This window comes from Phoxinus phoxinus, assembly GCF_949152265.1.
Source record: "Phoxinus phoxinus genome assembly, chromosome: 20".
Taxonomy (NCBI): Eukaryota; Metazoa; Chordata; class Actinopteri; order Cypriniformes; family Leuciscidae; genus Phoxinus; species Phoxinus phoxinus.
Window position 1 is genome coordinate 12,604,973 of NC_136895.1, and position 17,854 is coordinate 12,622,826.

General features: G+C 37.8%; 1 protein-coding gene across 1 annotated transcript; it reads right to left on the reverse strand.

Annotated features, from left to right (window-relative positions):
• Positions 1–779: 779 nt before the first annotated feature.
• rrbp1b (ribosome binding protein 1b) lies at positions 780–14,781 on the reverse strand. The gene is made up of 28 exons (XM_079593668.1): positions 14,682–14,781; positions 11,900–12,605; positions 11,649–11,797; positions 11,432–11,554; positions 10,918–11,070; positions 10,701–10,819; positions 9,770–9,923; positions 9,053–9,191; positions 8,721–8,872; positions 8,533–8,570; positions 8,107–8,214; positions 7,923–7,985; positions 7,779–7,839; positions 7,664–7,698; positions 7,476–7,563; positions 6,216–6,308; positions 5,944–6,036; positions 5,707–5,811; positions 5,533–5,622; positions 4,483–4,575; positions 4,339–4,401; positions 4,076–4,168; positions 3,505–3,588; positions 3,367–3,432; positions 2,977–3,060; positions 1,847–1,927; positions 1,642–1,752; positions 780–1,199 (listed from the first exon to the last, which is right to left on the reverse strand). Exons 2-28 carry the CDS (start codon positions 12,576–12,578, stop codon positions 1,164–1,166), a joined length of 3,153 nt encoding a protein of 1,050 aa, XP_079449794.1. The 5' UTR covers positions 12,579–12,605; positions 14,682–14,781; the 3' UTR covers positions 780–1,163.
• Between the last annotated feature and the right edge of the window lie 3,073 nt (positions 14,782–17,854).

Consider the following 17,854-nt stretch of genomic DNA (forward strand, 5'->3'; position numbering starts at 1 on the left):
ATAAATATATTATTATTATAATTTGCAGAAAAATATCTACACAATATTCATCTTAACCATGAGATTTGTGTAATATGTTATACTTTAATACTTTAGCTGGAAAATAACATTATTCAAGAACCGCTATAAAAGCCAAAACACTGTTACCTTAAATTATACGTTTATCACTGTAAAGCAGCTTTGAAACAATCTACATTGTTAAAAAAAGCGCTATATAAATGAAGATGACTAATATTTTAAATGTATAAAACAAATATATTTACTAATTCAGTGTGTACAGATTATATACAGTCAAAACAAAAATGATTCAGACACTTTGACCTGACCATTGCTTAAGTTTTTTTTTTTCTTTAATTGTTCATGTGACATTTTTACACCACAGACTGAACAAAATTAAGCATTGCTTGCAATTGGTTGACCTAAATTGGTATTATCTAATTGTGAACTTAAATTGAACAGTTAAATGACAGCTATCAAACCTAATTCATTTGTGAGACAGTCCAACAGGAGGATGGCCAAAACCAGTGAAATATCAACTGTCATTTCTTAAACTATAGCAAATAAACTGTGATAATGTGAGAAATGTTGAAGGTGTCTGAATATATTTTGGTTTGACTGTAAATAACAGAAAACAGACGGGGATAATTTTAAATCAGACAAATAATGTATTCATAAACTCACATAGCAAAGTGTTTAAAGTCCCCCTGTGGTGAAAATCAAGCTTTTGAACAGTAGTCTACTTGATATTTTTATTTGTAAGTAAAGACCAACACACAACTTAAAGTACTGTATTTTATTTATCATCACATTTGTTAACAGCCATCTACAAAAGTGTAGTAGCTTGTTCTGCATTGCTGCAGCATGAAATGTTCCTTCCTATGACTCTCATGAGAACATGCAAACAAAAGATAAAAAGAGCAATTGCACAAATCTTCCTGTCCTGTATCTTTCACTCAAGCTCCTCCCTTTCAACACTGAGCGGTTTTGAAATAACTTTAGGAGGCGTTCAGTCACTTTAATAACAGCTCCAATAAAACAAATATATTATGCTTCCTCCCTTAACGATCCTCACTGGCTAATAACAGTCGGCACATTTAGCAGAGAATACAAAAGTAAATAATGCATAAGAATAATTAAGGCACAAGGTTGTTGGATTTGTTCTGTCAAACAGACGTTCCTTCTTTTGACTCTTCAGTTTCCTGTAGAGAAAATAAAACGAGTTAGACATCACAAAATCAACCTCCATTTAGTCACCATCAGATTAATAAAAAATAAAAAAAATTATAGAATCTTGCGGTATTTATTTATTATGAATAATTTATCCGTGCGCATTGTTTACTGGCGTGAGGGCGGGACAACCTGTCACTCGCATGAGATCGACCAATAGCAAACTACAACCATCCAATCGAATCCTGATGGACAAAAATCAAGCCCAGCCCTACATTTGTTCTTGTTCGACAAGCTGTTTCTCTCGGATATACGTCACAATAGGGAAGAACAGACTAATAGCAGCTCCCGTTTCATGCTGACTTTAAATGTTACTGGTATATTACATACAATATATAGGTTTAGCATAGATTGAAGGCCTTACATTTTGTGTGCTTTCCTCTTGTGAATGTATGGAGAGTGTTGATAATGTACCTGTTCCTGCAGGTTCTTCACGCTCTCGCTCTCTTTGTCCAGCTCTTCCTCAGAGCCCTTCAGGAGCTGGCCAAGGTCTTGAGTCAGCTTCTTCTCTTTCTCCAGTCTCTCCTGGCATAGACACACACAAAACACACACCATCAGAGAGCGGAGGTCTTCTAAATGCTGTCTACACCTGAGATTTTGAAGAGGTGTCGTAGGAACCTTTAGCTCTTCAGTTGGTCCTTCTCCAGCAGCTTTCAGCTCTTCTAACTGAGCCTCGAGATCCCTGACGCACTTCTGCGCCTGAGTGGGAATATACATGTGTGAACACACCAAGAATTTTAAATTCTATATAACAGTTTAAATAATATTCTAATTAAAACTTATTTAAAATAAATTGTATAAAATTAATATTAAATAAAAAAATATATATTAAATTAATAAAAATTAAATAAAAAATAACATAAAATTCAAATACTTGTAATTTAAAATAAAATGAGTCCCAAATAAATTGTATTTGTGTAAATGAAAGTCAAAAATATCAAAATAGAATTACAATAGTTCATTTAAATTAAAATAACTAAATGAATCAAACCAAATTAAAATGAAAAACAAACCCAAATAAAATCAACCCAAATGAAATTAATTAAATATTAAAACAAATTTTATTTAAAACAAAATCAATTCAAACTGAATTCAAACCAAATCTAAATAAATAAATAAAGTAAAAAATGTATAATTATAATTTATTAAAAGTAATTAAATTCATTTAAATAAAAAGCAAATCCATAATCAAACAATACAATACTAAATTTAAGTGTAATTAAGTGAATTAAGTGTAAATGGAAATTCAATTAATTTAAGAAAATCTCAAAACATTACAAACATTTACATAAAAAAAGTTAAAATGAAAATAAACCAAATAAAAAATATATTAAAAAACATGCAAAAACCAAATTGATTAAATTTAATTTAATTTGAATTTAAAATGAAATTAATAAATGCAAATCAATAAGAAAATAGTCAAAAGGGGCTAAATCTCAGTCCACAATACTAATTGAAATGTAGTTATAAACATAACATAGATAACAGATATAAACAACAACAACAACAACAAAAATATGAATATTTAATAATAATAAAAAAATACTATTTTAAAATCAAATTACAAAATATAAATTAAAATCATTTTAAATATTAAAACATTTAAAAAAAATGTATCAAATTTTATTCTCTAAATAACAATAATATATATATATATATTTTATATTAAATTATTTAATGTAAATAAAAAGCAAATCAATAGGAAGAAAAAAAAGTCAAAGAATCTAAATAGCCCTCTTAAGTGTCACCTGTTCATAGTTGTTCGCAACCTGCTGTCGAATGTCCTCTTCTGTCTGCAGTTCATTTGTTGCCTCCTCCAGCTGCGTTTTCACCTGTAATTAGACATTGAGGAGTAGAGATTCAAGTTTAGTCACAGTTACAATACCTACAGACAGCATATGTATACATGTACACATTATGTGCATGTACTTGAACTGCTAAACACAAAAAAGCATGCCAGAAAACGGACGTCAAGCTATGCAGAACAATACATAACAGACATGCTACACCCTCCTTCACCAAGAACCTTTTATCAATGACAAAGAACACAGGATGCACAAAAAACACAATGAAATGAAAAAAAGACTGACAGCCACTGCAGCAGATACAGTTAATACACACACACAAGCAGTATTGACCTGAGTGGACTGTGCGCTCTTCTCGTTCTCTGCCTGCCGACTCACTTCCTGTAGCTCCTGCTTGACCTGTAATGCACAGCCGTCACTCAAAGTAGAAAGCCGCATGTGCAACATAAGACAAACCGATGTTAAACATACCAATGAAAGTTCTGCTCTCTGTTCCTGAGCCTCTGCTTTGGCTGATACCAGCTGGACCTGAGTTTCTGATAACAATGCCTTCAGCTGAGAAGAATATAAAGAAGGATATGACATTTTTGGATATTTGACATATTCAAACATGTTAACTAAACGTCAGCGAGTCGTTTAGGGTACGATTACACGACAACGATGGACTAAAAACAGAAGAAGAAAAAAAATCCTTTGCATTTTTCACGTACAGACGACAATGTTATCAAAACGATCCCCGTTCACACATATGCGCAAAAACGACTAAAACGCGTTATTATTCATGCCAGGCCAGTAGATGGCAATGTCACTTTGTAAGAGACTGAACACGAAACACTTTCATGAATTCACATTTTGTCGTTTACACAGTGATGATAACAGTTTCCGCTTTTTAGTTGTCATGTAAACGGTCCCCTAGACATATCTTCTCTTTTTAAACTCATTTAAACTTAAAAACTATTATAAACACTGAAAAAAAAGATTTACACTTCCGTTCAAAATGGGAAAACTATACAGGAAGCTCAGAGTCGGCGAGTCGTTTCACCTGAGACATTTCTTCTGTGTACGTCTGACTGATGGTTATGGATTCCAGTTGTTTCTCCAGCTGGGCTTCCAAAAGCATCACCTGGCCCTTCAGCTACAGAGGACAGAGGAACAGTACGTTTCTACAAGAGCAGCGTGAACATACATCAAAGCTTCTCCTTTTGCATGTCACAGAAAGAAAACAAACTAATACGGGTTTAGAGCAATGCGAGACAGAAACCCAGTCCCCAAAACCAAAGAACAATGGCAAATGTAAGCATGAACCTGATTGGTCTCCTGTCTTTCCACATTTATCGTCTCCTCCAGGACCTTCACCTGATCCAGAGCCTGTGGGAGATCCAGACTTCAGCACAACTGAAGTGTAGCAAACAGTCACGTAAATCCGGGGTCAGTGAAGGATGTTCTTACCGTCTGCTTTTGCTGCTCAGCATCTGAAACCTTTGACTTCCACACGAGCTCGCCGTCCTCCACACTCCTCTGCAGAACTTTCAGCGTGCTCTCCTGTACAAAACACACAACGCTCAGCCAAAAACCTTTTTAAAAAGTCTTTTTAGGTCAAGACTGAAATCCGCAGACCGTAATGTTTTTTTTTTTTGCAATAATAAATGTAACATTTACAGACTTTGATATCATTATGGTTTCATTCTCCTTCCTAAAAATAAACATCATGACATTAATAATGTGAATAAAGAAGTGAAGTGAATAAAGAAATCAAATGTAAAATAACACTGGATACTCTTCACTGTATAAATGAAACAGATGAATCCTTATTCAATTTACAAAAGTTATTCAGTCAAGAGCAGTGAATGATTTTTCTTTGTCCTTTGTTGCTTGATTAACATTAAAAACACAGACGGCAGCAGGAATATTGGGCTGCCGTCACTTTAAGACCCAATATACACATCTAACTATGTTTACCAGGATACTGGCCAAAACGGCAATTTTTGGTGAATTTGTCCATTCAAGTGCACGAAGACCTGAAAGACAGCTCAATTCTGTGTTTGTCTCTGTCTGAGACGCAGATTTCTGGGCCCGTGCTTCGGAAACTTCCCACACAGTAACGAATTGAGTTCCCTTTTGCGTCTATTTGTGCTTGCATATTTAAATTGCCAATTCAGGCTTAAACCCTTGTGACCATGCAGCACTGGCGCGTCAACTGTCCCAAACGTCCTTCACGTTTGTTTACGTTCATGTTCTTACAACACTGAATAGAATTCATAAAAATATTACTGGCCAACTGGAGATTGACACAGTTTCATATAATCGCTTACATCATGAGGTTACTCATTTGGCGCTAGGTGAGTGTTAATTTTAGGCCCTGCTGACACCTACAGGCTTGGATGTATTAAGGTTTTGGTTTTAATTCCAACATGGCAGTATTGTAAATGTAAATTTCTTAGAAAAAGTCAGCTTTAAAATAAAGTGTGATCCATGATAAATGTGTGCGTGCCACTGTACCGTTTCACTGAGAGTTGATCTGTACTTCTCACACTCAGCCTGAAGTGACCTCTGTCTCTCTTCTGATTGGGCGAGTTTCTGCTGCAGATCCTGACACATAATCAGATGAACATGAGACACGAGAAGAGAACAAGCGTGCATTGCAGGTGTGTGTCCATAGAGATGATCTCTCACCGTGACATCTGAGCTGGACATTATGTGCTGCTGTTCTGCTGGACTCTGCTGATTTTCTGTCAGGTTCTTCTGTGCTTCATGCGTGAATGCTTCCAGCCAGTTTGTCTACAACATACATACATGTTCATTGCAAATGAAAATACTATTTAATATTAAATTACATGTGCTTTAAACATTTTCACATATTTAATAAATGTATTCACAGGTTGACTTTACATTAAAAAAAGGAATTCGAACCTGATCCATTTCTATGCTGATGTGAGGGAAGAGCGTCTGGAAAGCGTTGCTGGTGTCTTTCTGGAATGAGCTCAGTTGCTGCTCAACTTCACTCTACACACACATAAGCCTTTGATCACTAAATTAAATTACACCACACACAATGTTTAATAGTTATAGCCAAATACAGCCTTTTGATGATAATGAACACCTCATCCATCATGGTTTGTGTGTATTGTGTAGATATACAAGTGCGCGCATGTTTATACTGTACGTGTTTATATCAGGGTTACCTGTGCGGCCTTGACTTGGCTCAGTCTTTCTTCACTCAGACTCTCAGCAGCAGATAGGGCTTCCACCGCGGCATAGTTTTTATCTCGCAGTTCCTGAACACACACAGATGGATGGGTAATTAGAGATTGATAAATGAACAGTTAAGAGATGATGAGGGAGGGATAGATAGACAGGTATTAAACATGAACTGAGAGGTAATCAATATGGACGGACGAGCAGGTTAGATATGGACAAATGGGAAAGGCAGATATACATGGATGGGCAAGTAGGCATGGATGAATGAGTGGGGGTATATATGGACAGATGGGTTGAGTAGATAGTAGTTAGATAAGGATGGATGGATAGATAAATGCAGGTGTACCAGTAGGTATATATGGACAGGTTGGGTAGATGGACATAAAGGTAGGCTAGATTTGGTCAGACAGGGTGTGGGTATGGATGGACAAGTAGGAATATTTGAATGGGTTGGGTAGATATGGTCAGACAAGCTGGGTAGATATGTAGGTAGGCATGGACAGACAGGTAGATATAGACAGACGATATGGATGGATATGCTGGGTAGATATGATGGACAAACATGTAGGCATAAATGAACAGGTTGGGTAGATATGGACACAGCTTGGGTTAGCTATGGTCAGACAGGCTTGGTAGATATGGACGGACACATAGGAAGATCTGGACCAATGGGTTAGGTAGATATGAAAAGGTAGTTAAATATAGATGGATAGATATATTTCGACAAGTTTGGTAAATATGGATAGACGGTAGGTATAAACGGACACATATTTAGGTAGATATAGATGGACGAGTTGGTATATAGGAAGAGGTGGGGTAGATATGGACACAGCTTGGGTTAGCTATGGTCAGACAGGCTGGGTAGATATGGACACAGCTTGGGTTAGCTATGGTCAGACAGGCTGGGTAGATACGGACGGACACATAGGAAGACCTGGACCAATGGGTTAGGTAGATATGAAAAGGTAGTTAAATATAGATGGATAGATCGTTATAGACATATGAGTAGGGTAGATATCGACAAGTTTGGTAAATATGGATGGACGGTAGGTATATATATATATATATATGAACAAGTTGGGTAGATATGGTCAGACAGGCTGGGTAGATATGAAAGAACCGATAGGAAAGCGTGGACCAACAGTTTGGCTAGATATGAACAGATGTAGATAGACAGGTATGTAGATACAGTGTGGACAGGTTGAATACATATGGATGGACGTGTAGGGTAAAGATGAACTCACATTGCTCTTGGCCTTCACTCGCTCCATCTCTTCTTTAAGCTGTTGAAGTTCCTCCTCCAGCGAGATCATGCGTGCGTCCTTCTCCAGACTGACAGACACAAAAACAAAAGTCAGTAATTATCAGAAGCATCCAGGAAAGAAAAAAAGAAGACAAATATCTGGAGGAATTGACTAAAGAAATTGCTTACTTCTCAAATGGCGGTTCAGCTTCAACAGTATCAGCCTGTGGATATAAAATTATATACCAATTCACATGTATTACACACATGCAAATATTAACAAATTATCATATGCTCAACTCACGCTTTCCATCTTCTCCAGCTGAGCCTGTAGAGATGCCACAGAATCTTCCTTTTCTTTCAGACTGAGGGATAGTGAGAAAGAAATGTATTTAATCCATATTGTCCACAAAATATAATTGAAGAAAGCATCAGCTGTATTGTATACCTAGCTTTCAGTTGGTCGATCTCAGCTGTGTATTCCCTTCGTTCCGTGTCCGCCTCATTAACCCTGAAAAACGAGTCCATGTTTAGATCAGACCAGAGAGTAGCACATTCACTGAGGTCTTAGAAACTACTGGTGTCAATGAAGATAAATGAAATTCATCAAGTTTAAATAACAAAGACAGTACCTATTCTGAGTCTCCTCAGACTGAGCTCTTTTTAATTTGTCAAGCTCCTCCCTCATCTGATTAAGCTCCGCCTCCATTGATGTCAGCTTTTCTTCCCTCTCTTTCAGACTATACACAATATATCAAAACATGGTGAATGTGATTTCATATATGATATTTCATAAATAAGTTCCTGGATCAACATCTTTGTTGATCCTAGAACAACATTACACTTAGCCAATCAGATTTGAGGGACAAGTTTACAGTTTATGTCAAGTTTAGTCTTACAACCAGGGTAAGGTGTTTCTACATCAGTGTTATTCACCTATCATTTCCCTTTGATTTTAGGGATAACTTATGGGTAGGGTAAGGGTTAGGGAAAAAATGTTCGGGCAGCAAAATGTGTAAATGTAGTGACTCAAATGAATTGTGAACAGTTCACAATACCTGCTCCTCAACTGTTCAACCTCCTCACAGTTGATCTTCTAAACAGAATCAAAATAGGAATGAGAATAGTATTATCCCAAAAATGACATGCAGTCCCGTACCTGATATTAAAATCTCAATGATCATGTCAAAAACCTGGTTTTGCTGCATTGCATTGGCAACTAGATCACAGTGCCAAATATTTGTACCTGGATCTCAGCCTGTACTGGTGCTTCTGTTTCCACAGAGGGCTTTTCCTCAGTAACCTGTGGTGCCTGAGACAGCTGTGCTCTCAATATCTCCAGCTCTTCACATCTGTCTTTCAGCTCTTTTTCTGTAACACGCATACGCTCCTGGAGTTCTGTAGACAAAAGTTATTTCCATCTTTAAAGGTACAAAAACATAAAACCCTACAACTAGAATATGCCCCCTTTAAACGTGTTTTTTTTTTTTTTTTTTTTTTTTACTCACTGTTTCCATTTGGAAACAGAGCCAAGGGAATGTATAATAAGTGAAACAAGATGTGTTTGAGTGTACTGACCGGTAAGGGCTTTGGTTTGCTCTTTTGATGCATCTACTTGAGTCTGTAGGGTGGTGCTTCCGTGCTGAGCCTCATGGAGTTCTTTACAGACTCGATCCAACTTCTGCTGCAAAGCCATCTCTGCCTCCACACGGGACGCCTAACACAGACACAGAGGATTGTCAAAGGAAGGGTTCACCCCAAAAACAGCAACCAATATAGCCATACAAAACTTTGTGTAAGAAACCAAAATTGAAGTCAATTGCAAAGCTATTGTACAGATTTAGATTTGGAACCTGATAGCCTCTGTTCACCATCTACTTTCATTGCATATGGTTTGGAACAACAAATGTAAATAAACGGAGCGATTCCAATAGGGTCCTCACGCCATCAGTGCTCGGGCCCTAATGATGACTTTTGGCGAACTGTCTCTTTAGTATCAAAGAATGTATTATTGCTAAACATCCAACATTGGAGACTTAGCAATAGGGGTTTACATTTCTTGCACAGCTAAGCTGGGCGAAAAAAACTCAAATAAATACCCACCCACACACACATGAACAGACAAAATGTCCTGAAAGAAATACAAGTCATCACAAAGACAGATATGAATTGCTTTTAAAGTTAATGTATATGGTGAAATTCCTACCTAGGGGAACATAATTGTCATGGTACAAAGACCACAATCACCTAAGAGAGATGAGATAAAAGGAAAAAAGGTCAGGGGTCAGGGCTCACTTGTGTTTGTGCTAGCTGTTCTTCAGCAGTGGACATCTTGGTTTCAAGAGTCTTCCTGCGCTCTTCCTCAGCATGCTGAGCAGCCGTGCGCTCATTCAGCTCTCGGTTTAGACGCACACAATCCTGACGCAGCTTTGCCAACTCTGCATTCTGCCTGTGCATGTGAAAGAGTCACACATTTACAAAAAGGAAATGGTTAGATAATACATTTTATAGCTGAAGGCAGGTTTAGTGTTTGCTTGCGTTGTGTAGCTTTTATTTTATGGCTTTTGCCAGGAAATTACAAGGGGAGAAAGAGGGGGAATGGGATCAGTACATGACAGGTTAGATTTGAACCTGCGTCTTCAAAAATGAGCTCTAAGGATAATAAATGGGCTTTCTGTGCCAATTAAATGAATTTGCACAATTCGATTGTTATATTTTCTAAAGAAAAACCTGTGATGCTTGCCTTGCTTGGGCAAAATGATGGGGCATGGTTTGCCAATGCGTTGCTATGTGATTGCTAAGGTCTTCTGAGTGTGTTTTAGCAATATGGATGTTATAAGGTGATCTGGGCAATTGCTTACTGGCCCAAAAAAAAAAAACATGCTCAAATCTCTGGTCTCTAGAAATGGATGAGGTCCCTTCCACCCGTTTTGGTTAATAATAGTTCTTATTCTATGAGAATAGGGAAGCACACACCACAGCTATAAACGATATAATGACACAGAGGAACTGTGACTCAGATATAATGACTCAATAAGAATTCTCTCTAATTTAAAGATCTCAAGCATTTAAAGCATCATAAGTGTGCGCTTATAATAAACAACGTTATCATCCATTGGTGTTGTGTTGGTATTCATGTCCGTAGAGAGGCGTAAAGAATTACCCCAACATTTTTATACTTCATCGGTAACACTGTCAGGGTTTATAAAGCGACTGTGTTCAATACCTGCTTTCAGCCTGGCTAGTGGCTTGATTCAGGGCATCTCTGAGAATAGAGTTCTCTTGCTGCAGACGGGCCAGCTGAGCATTCGGTCCATTCTCTAACTGCTCTTGCAGGCTTTGGATCTGTGAAAACACACATAAACAACGCATTTAATAATCTAACAACACACTACACAGCATAGCGAGAGGGAAAGAAGCATGAGAGGCTGTTGACTTGTGACCTTGCCGTTGAGCTGTTGTGTCTCGTTGGTGTGCTCCTGGTAGGAAGTCTGCATGCGAGCCTGTAGAGCTGCGATCTCCTGGCCACGGGCGCTCAGCTCAGAGCTCATACGGGTCTCTACGGATGTCATCTTGCCCTTTGCAGAACTCAGCTCCTATTGGCCAGAGCAATGAGAGTCAGAGATACGGTTAATGACCAAGACCCTCAGGGTTAATATCCCTGATCAACGTATTTATCCATCAATCACATTTTTGAGATCAGGGAAAAGGTTAGAATTAGGTGCTTAGGGTGGTATGTTATCAACCAATCATATTTCTGATTTTAAGGTAGTAAATGGTTATGGTTGGGGCACAGACAGGGATTTGGTTAAGACTAGTTTTCAACAGGAATTATACAGGAACAGGAACATTGCTCCATCCATTCTCCAAACTGCTTGTTCTTTGTAGCTTCGCAGGGATGCTGGAGTGCATCTCAGCATCTCAGGCGTATGCAGGGAAATACCATGGATGGATTACCTTGGTAAGCTCTCGAACACGGTTTTTGGCTGCAGCTACGTTGCCCTGCTCAGCGGTCAACTGCTTTTCCTTCTCCTCCAGCTGCTTCTTCAATGGGGCCAAGGGGTCACCCTTCTGAGATGCCTGCCAATGAGAGAAGGAAAGAGACATGAGTGCTAATAGAAGGACACAAGTAATGGCAGTTTGAAGAAGGATTTATTAGGTGTTGACTTAGTACCAGTTGGCAGGAGTCCTTTCCTGCCTTCTTGCTGATGATCTCAAAGAGTTTCTGGGTCTCGGATTCACTGAACGATGCACTATTCAGACTGGAGACCAGAGTTTTATATGGTGACGGCTGGGGGACATCAACCGTTTCCACAGAAACCACTTTAAAAAAAAATCTAAATTAGTATAGACTGATGCGAGCACTGCAAGTTTAAACCCCCACCATTACATCCGTCCTAGATGGATATGACCAACGAGACTCACCTGGCTCAGCCTTCTTCTTAGACTTCTTCTTGGTTGGAGCTTCAGTTTTGGGTTCTTCAGCTTTAGGGGGAGTAGCAACCTCAGGAGCAACTATTTCTTTCACCACCACCTCTGCAACCACTGGTTCCACCTTAACTACAACTTCAGGAACCTCCACAGGCTTGACGGGGGCCGGTTCCACCTTGGCCACCTTCTTCTTTTTCTTCTCTTTTGGGGAAGGAGCAAGTGGGGGCACCACAGCACTTACAGTAGGAGGGGCAGCACACTCAACAATCTTAGGAGCTGGATCAGGTACAACTGGCTTGGGCTTAACTTCAGGTTCAGGCTTGGGAACAAGCACAGGTTCAGGTTGGGGTTCTGCTTCAACTTGGGGTAATGCGTTGGGTTCACTGTTTTCTACCACAGGTTCAGGGATGGACTCGGGCTCAGATTCTGGAAGGTTCCCATTTGGCTTCTCCTCCTTCTTCTTGGTCTTGTTTTTCTTTTCAGACACCTTTTTCTTCTTGTCAGAGCGCTGGGGTTGGATCTTGCCTGAGTCTTGCCGTTGTTTGGCCAGGGCTTCTTCGTAAGATGTCTCCTTCATGGAAAAAGTTGAAACGAGCGTAATGCCAATGGCGGAGAACACCATGAAGCCACCAAACACCACAATTCCCAGAGTTTGAGGGTCGTACACATCCATCTTTGCTCAGTCCTGTCACTCCTAATCCTACAAAAAGTACAAAAGCCATCAGCACCTTCTAAGAAAAAGGCTATGTTCTGTTGACACACTCAAATGTACAAACAAGGACTACTTAATGTTAATGGACAACAACATCCTCGGAGCATTTCACACAAGAAGTCGTAGAACAGACAAAAGAACCACAAAGTATATACTGTAAAGTAATATTTTGAAAAATTTCTCACAGATAAATGCCCCAATAAATAACTCTTGTCCAGTTGTAGATGTCTTTAATAAAAGTTTTGGAAGATTTTCTTTTTTAGAATGTTTTCACTAAAGTTTTGTTAATGTTTCGTTGGCTAATACGACTGTGGTCTATGACTTCATACTGCCACCTATATGCGTGGCTGCATCATTGAGAAAAAGCAAAAGCTTTCGGTTAAAGTTTCTTTAACTAGCATTTCTGTTACCTACAAGTCATTTATACTGCTTGGTCACGTATTTGGCTTCCACGTGGGGGCAAAAAACGATAAATAAATAATAAAAAGACCCTTCATTGCAGAGTACTGAGTGGATGTTAGATTTAGTTTTTTGCCTGGAGACAATGTGAAAAATCTCTCCCTCTTGCAAAGTTTGAAAAAAAAGAAAAAAGTTATTTTCACTGAAAACAGCACCTCCATATCTTTTGCCCACTAGAGTTCATGTTATGCAACACCCCGCTGAGACCACACTCTTCAACATTCCCTCACACAAACAGAGAGGGGCATACAAACAGTTTCCAGGGGACAGGTCTGTGTGCAGCAGACCACAATATCCTTCCCCCAACCTCACGTTTTAACTAGCATCCAGTGCAACTCTTGCGTGGAAGTTCTAGAGAGGGGTCTCTAAATATCTGACTCAGGCACTCTGGTAAGGGGGAGAATACTGACTGGTCTTGACTCTTGAATGAAATAGGCTACTCTTAACAGCATATAACTTATGCATTATAATCTATTCACTGCTTTGCTTTTATTACAAAAAAAAGCAATGTGGCTGTAGTGATTCCACACTACTTCTACGGAACTATTACCATGCTATTTATGAAGTACTATAATGGTGCATGTTCAAAATCATAGTAACGTTCCAGGTGATCATGAAAGCCTCAGATCTAGCTGGCATCAAAAACAAGCAAATACTTCTTATTTTTTACCATTTTATATGTCTTGTTTTAATCACATAAGCCTATTTCTTGCAATTATTTTCCTAGAATAATTGATGTGGGCATATGGCTATCCTAAAATGGATCCATGTGACTCAGAAGAGAGAGGACTCAGACACAGGAAATGCAAAGTTCCTACATGCAGGACACATACTCCTCATCTCAGTGAAAGGGGGCTGCTTTCATATGTCGGACATTAACCCTTTCAGCAACATTGCTGAGTCGCTGACGTTACATAATAATGGCTGAAAGAATTTGGATTTAAAAAAGCAGGCCTATTTATGGGAACTTTGCCATAGGGTTATTTCCCCCCAATTGTCCTCCTAATGATACTTATTTGCTTTGACCAAGTTTTTTTTTTTTTTTTTTTTACAAATTTTCATGATGATTTAAAAAAAAGAGCAAATGTAAAGTTTGTAAAAAAGAAAGAAAGAAAGAAAATAGAAATGTTTGATAATTATTAACATGATTCATTCATTAGAATTTTAAGAAGATACAATTAACTTTTGGCTAATTTTACAATTGTTAAATCCTAAAAATGAACTTGCTCTTATGCTTGATGAAATACCTCCAAACTCGAATAGCATGTTAAATCAAATGTAAAAGACACACAAAAAACAAAACCGCTACTCAGAACGGTACAAAGCCAGTAAGCGCAGCAAGACATTATATAAAGAAAGACTAAAACTATAAAGTGACCAAGTGAATGAAAGCATCAGTAAGGACACGTACGCTCGAGCAGAAGAAAGATGCTTTGAATTAGATTATCACAATGCACAAGTTCGAACTATCTGAGAATACAAATTACTTTCAAATACAACCTAAACATCAATATCAAAACCGTTTGTCAGACTGACAAACTTTAGCTTTTTCACTGGTAGTGAAAAAACACATAAGGGTGATAAAAAAAAAAAGCATGCGCTTACCTGCGTCCAAATTTACAGTGATAAAGAATCGCCGCTGACTTTTGGAGTCGTGGCACTTTTTGCGAGTTGGCGCAGCGCCCGCCTCTGAACCTAATAACTGACATCGGATTGGATTAACGCCTGTCAATCAACGCCCTTTAAACCAACCGCGTCACGCGTAGTATCCAAAAGCGTACGGTGGGAAGCGCAGAGGGCTGTGAGTATTCAGTGGCACGTCGAATGATAGCCTGAAAGTTTTTAAAATATAAACATAAAACAGAGAATGTAATAATTTAAAAGTATTACTTATGCATTAACGTAATCAATTTTATAATACCACCCTTACAAATGTACTTTAGTGGTATCATAGTACAGTTACAGCTTTGATGTCAGGAAGACCACGGTTATGTCACACTTGAGACTCTTTATTTGCAGATATAAACACACACTTACTTAAAAAAGTGAAGTGCCTAAGTTTAATACTTAATGTTGGAGGTTTGTTTAAATTCTTTCCTTAAAAACAACATTGTCAGTCTTGACTGAACAAGAAGGGGAGAAAAGTGTGAGCTAGCAATTGCAAAACCCATTATATTTTCCCTATCAGCTTGAATAAAGCTTAAATGACAATATGTCCCCCTCAAACATGTGTAGGTAATGTAATTATTAGCTCTGGAAAGACTTCCAGTAATCTGAGATAAAGTTTACACTGAGTGCAAAGAGATGTCACAGAGTAACTGAAAATCAATAGGCTGCTACTATTATATTATACTAACGTTAAGTATTACGGTGTTGTGCTACTGTTTGTTAAGATGTAGGTTGTGTAGGCCTTGATATTAAGATGATAAATAATTGACTGAAACTCTTCCCAAAAAGCATGTTTTACCCCAGTCATTCATTACATAAACAAGCATAGGGCCCTTGGCTGCCGTCTGTTTGCTAAGGATTAAAGTCTTTGCTAACAAACTTCTACTGTAGTTGTAATGTTTGTATGATTATTATAAGTGGTGTTTTCTAAAGTGCCACTATTATTCCACGTATACCGGTACTTAAGGTTAAAGATCTGAACAATTCGGCAAGATTGAGTTTTAAACTTAAGTGCGCAGCTCTGTGTGTGCTAGTGTAAATGACACCAACATGCTTGCTTATGAGACGTGCAATTACTTTTTAAGTGGTCAGACTTACAAGGCAAGTTTGGAACAGGAAAGAAAGAAAATGTTGCTTCAGAAAAGGTGAAAATCTAATTTTGTCATCTAAAGCACGTTTTCGCCTTATAGATACTGTGAGATATAAATGCAAATGCGAAATTTACGCAAAATAGTTGCAAAATAAAGTCACACTTATGGGAAGTAAAAACACAATTGTTTGAGATATATTTGTACTTGTGAGATTTAAAGCCACATTATGAGAAAAAATTTCGCAATTGCAAGATATAAATTCTCATTGTGAGAAATAAAGTTGCAATTATGAGAAATAAAGTTGCAATTATGAGAAATAAAGGCACAATTGTTTGAGATAAATTTGCCATCACAGAATATAGTCACACTTTGAGAAATAAAGTAACATTTGCAAGATATAAAGTCACATTCACTGTAAAAAGTGATCAGTTGACTTAGCTTTAAAAAAGTGAGGAAACCCGTGGCTTTAAAATTAAGTAAGAAAACAATGCGTAATTGAAAAAAAAATAAGTCATGTGCAATTGTCAATTTTACATAACTTATTTTTTCCAATACATTAAGTTTATATACTTAATATTTTTAATGCAACGGGTCTCCTCACTTTTTTAAGTTAAGTCAACTAATCAGTTTTTACAGTGAACGAGATATAAAGTCACAATTACAAGAAACAATGCAAAGTCTCATTGTGAGATATAAAGTAGCGATTATGAGAAACAGTCAAATTTCAAAATATAAATTCAGAGATATAAAGTCACATTGTGAGACAATTTGTTTTCCCTCACAATTATGAGATATAAAATTGCAATGACCTTCTATTTTACTAATAAAATAGTGTTCATGTTCACCCAAAGCATTGCTCCAAAGTTCATTGAATGTTTGAAGATATAAATCTAAAACACTGCTAACACATCCACCCACCCGCACTAAAACACAGAATGTTTCTTTTTCTCAGAAACGGGTTAAAGTGAGGCAAGGTAAAACACCGTAGCTCATGGAGGGAGGCGGTTCACATCATTTCCAGACCTGATAAAGAAAAGGATAGTCTACAGATCAACAAACAGCCAGCGAATCTGTTTACTTAGTACCAAGACATCCATTCCCATGCTGATTTCTTACAGGATGCAGCTGAGTAGCACCCTGCTGATAAGTCTATTCACTTTAAAGGTGGTGTTCTTGTTGTTGGCAGCACATCAGACGGACCGAAAAAAATGCGGAGTCACTTATTATCGTGTTTCTGTGTGGCAAAAGACACAACAACAGCATTTCCGAGATAAAATTCCCTATGTTCAACACAAAAAAAATCGACAAAATTTAAAGTGTCGAGGCAACATATTTGCTCAGGGTTCCCTACTTCCAAAATCAAGGCAGTTTACGGCCTTTGGGAACAACCAAGCTCACAATTACAGCCGTGGAGGTGAGGGGGTGGAGTGGTGTTTGGGAAAGCTGATGTTTGCTTTAGCTGTCACTGAGGGCTTTATGGCAGATACAGCTGAGGAACTCTGAGCACCAGATGTGCATGTTCATCCTTCTGACTCAGGCTTTGACTCGCAGATGCATATATATTTTACACATGCAGTGAAACGATTACACTCTTAATATAAAATAAAGGTTCTTTATTGGCATCTGTGGTTCCACGAAGAACCTTTGGCATCCATGGGACATTTCAACTGCAAAAGATTCTTTGTGATGGTTTGTTAAGATTTTAAATATATTCTTCAAAGTAAGAAAATTATTAATTGGGGAACCAAATATGGTTATTTTATGGCACTTTATGGGCATGTCTTCATATCGAATAAAAAAAATGATGCGGCTCAATTGGGTGCATACGTTTTTTATGTGCATTTTTAGAATTTATGCACATCTTTGCGTTTCCAAACAGCGTGTTTTAATGTGATATCCCAAAATGTGCATAAAAATAGGTGGATGGAAACTGCTGTGGTCGGGCATGTGAAATGTACTTAATTATTTTGCAACAAAAAGATTGCAACGAATTTCGAGTAATTATTTATTTCCTATTTA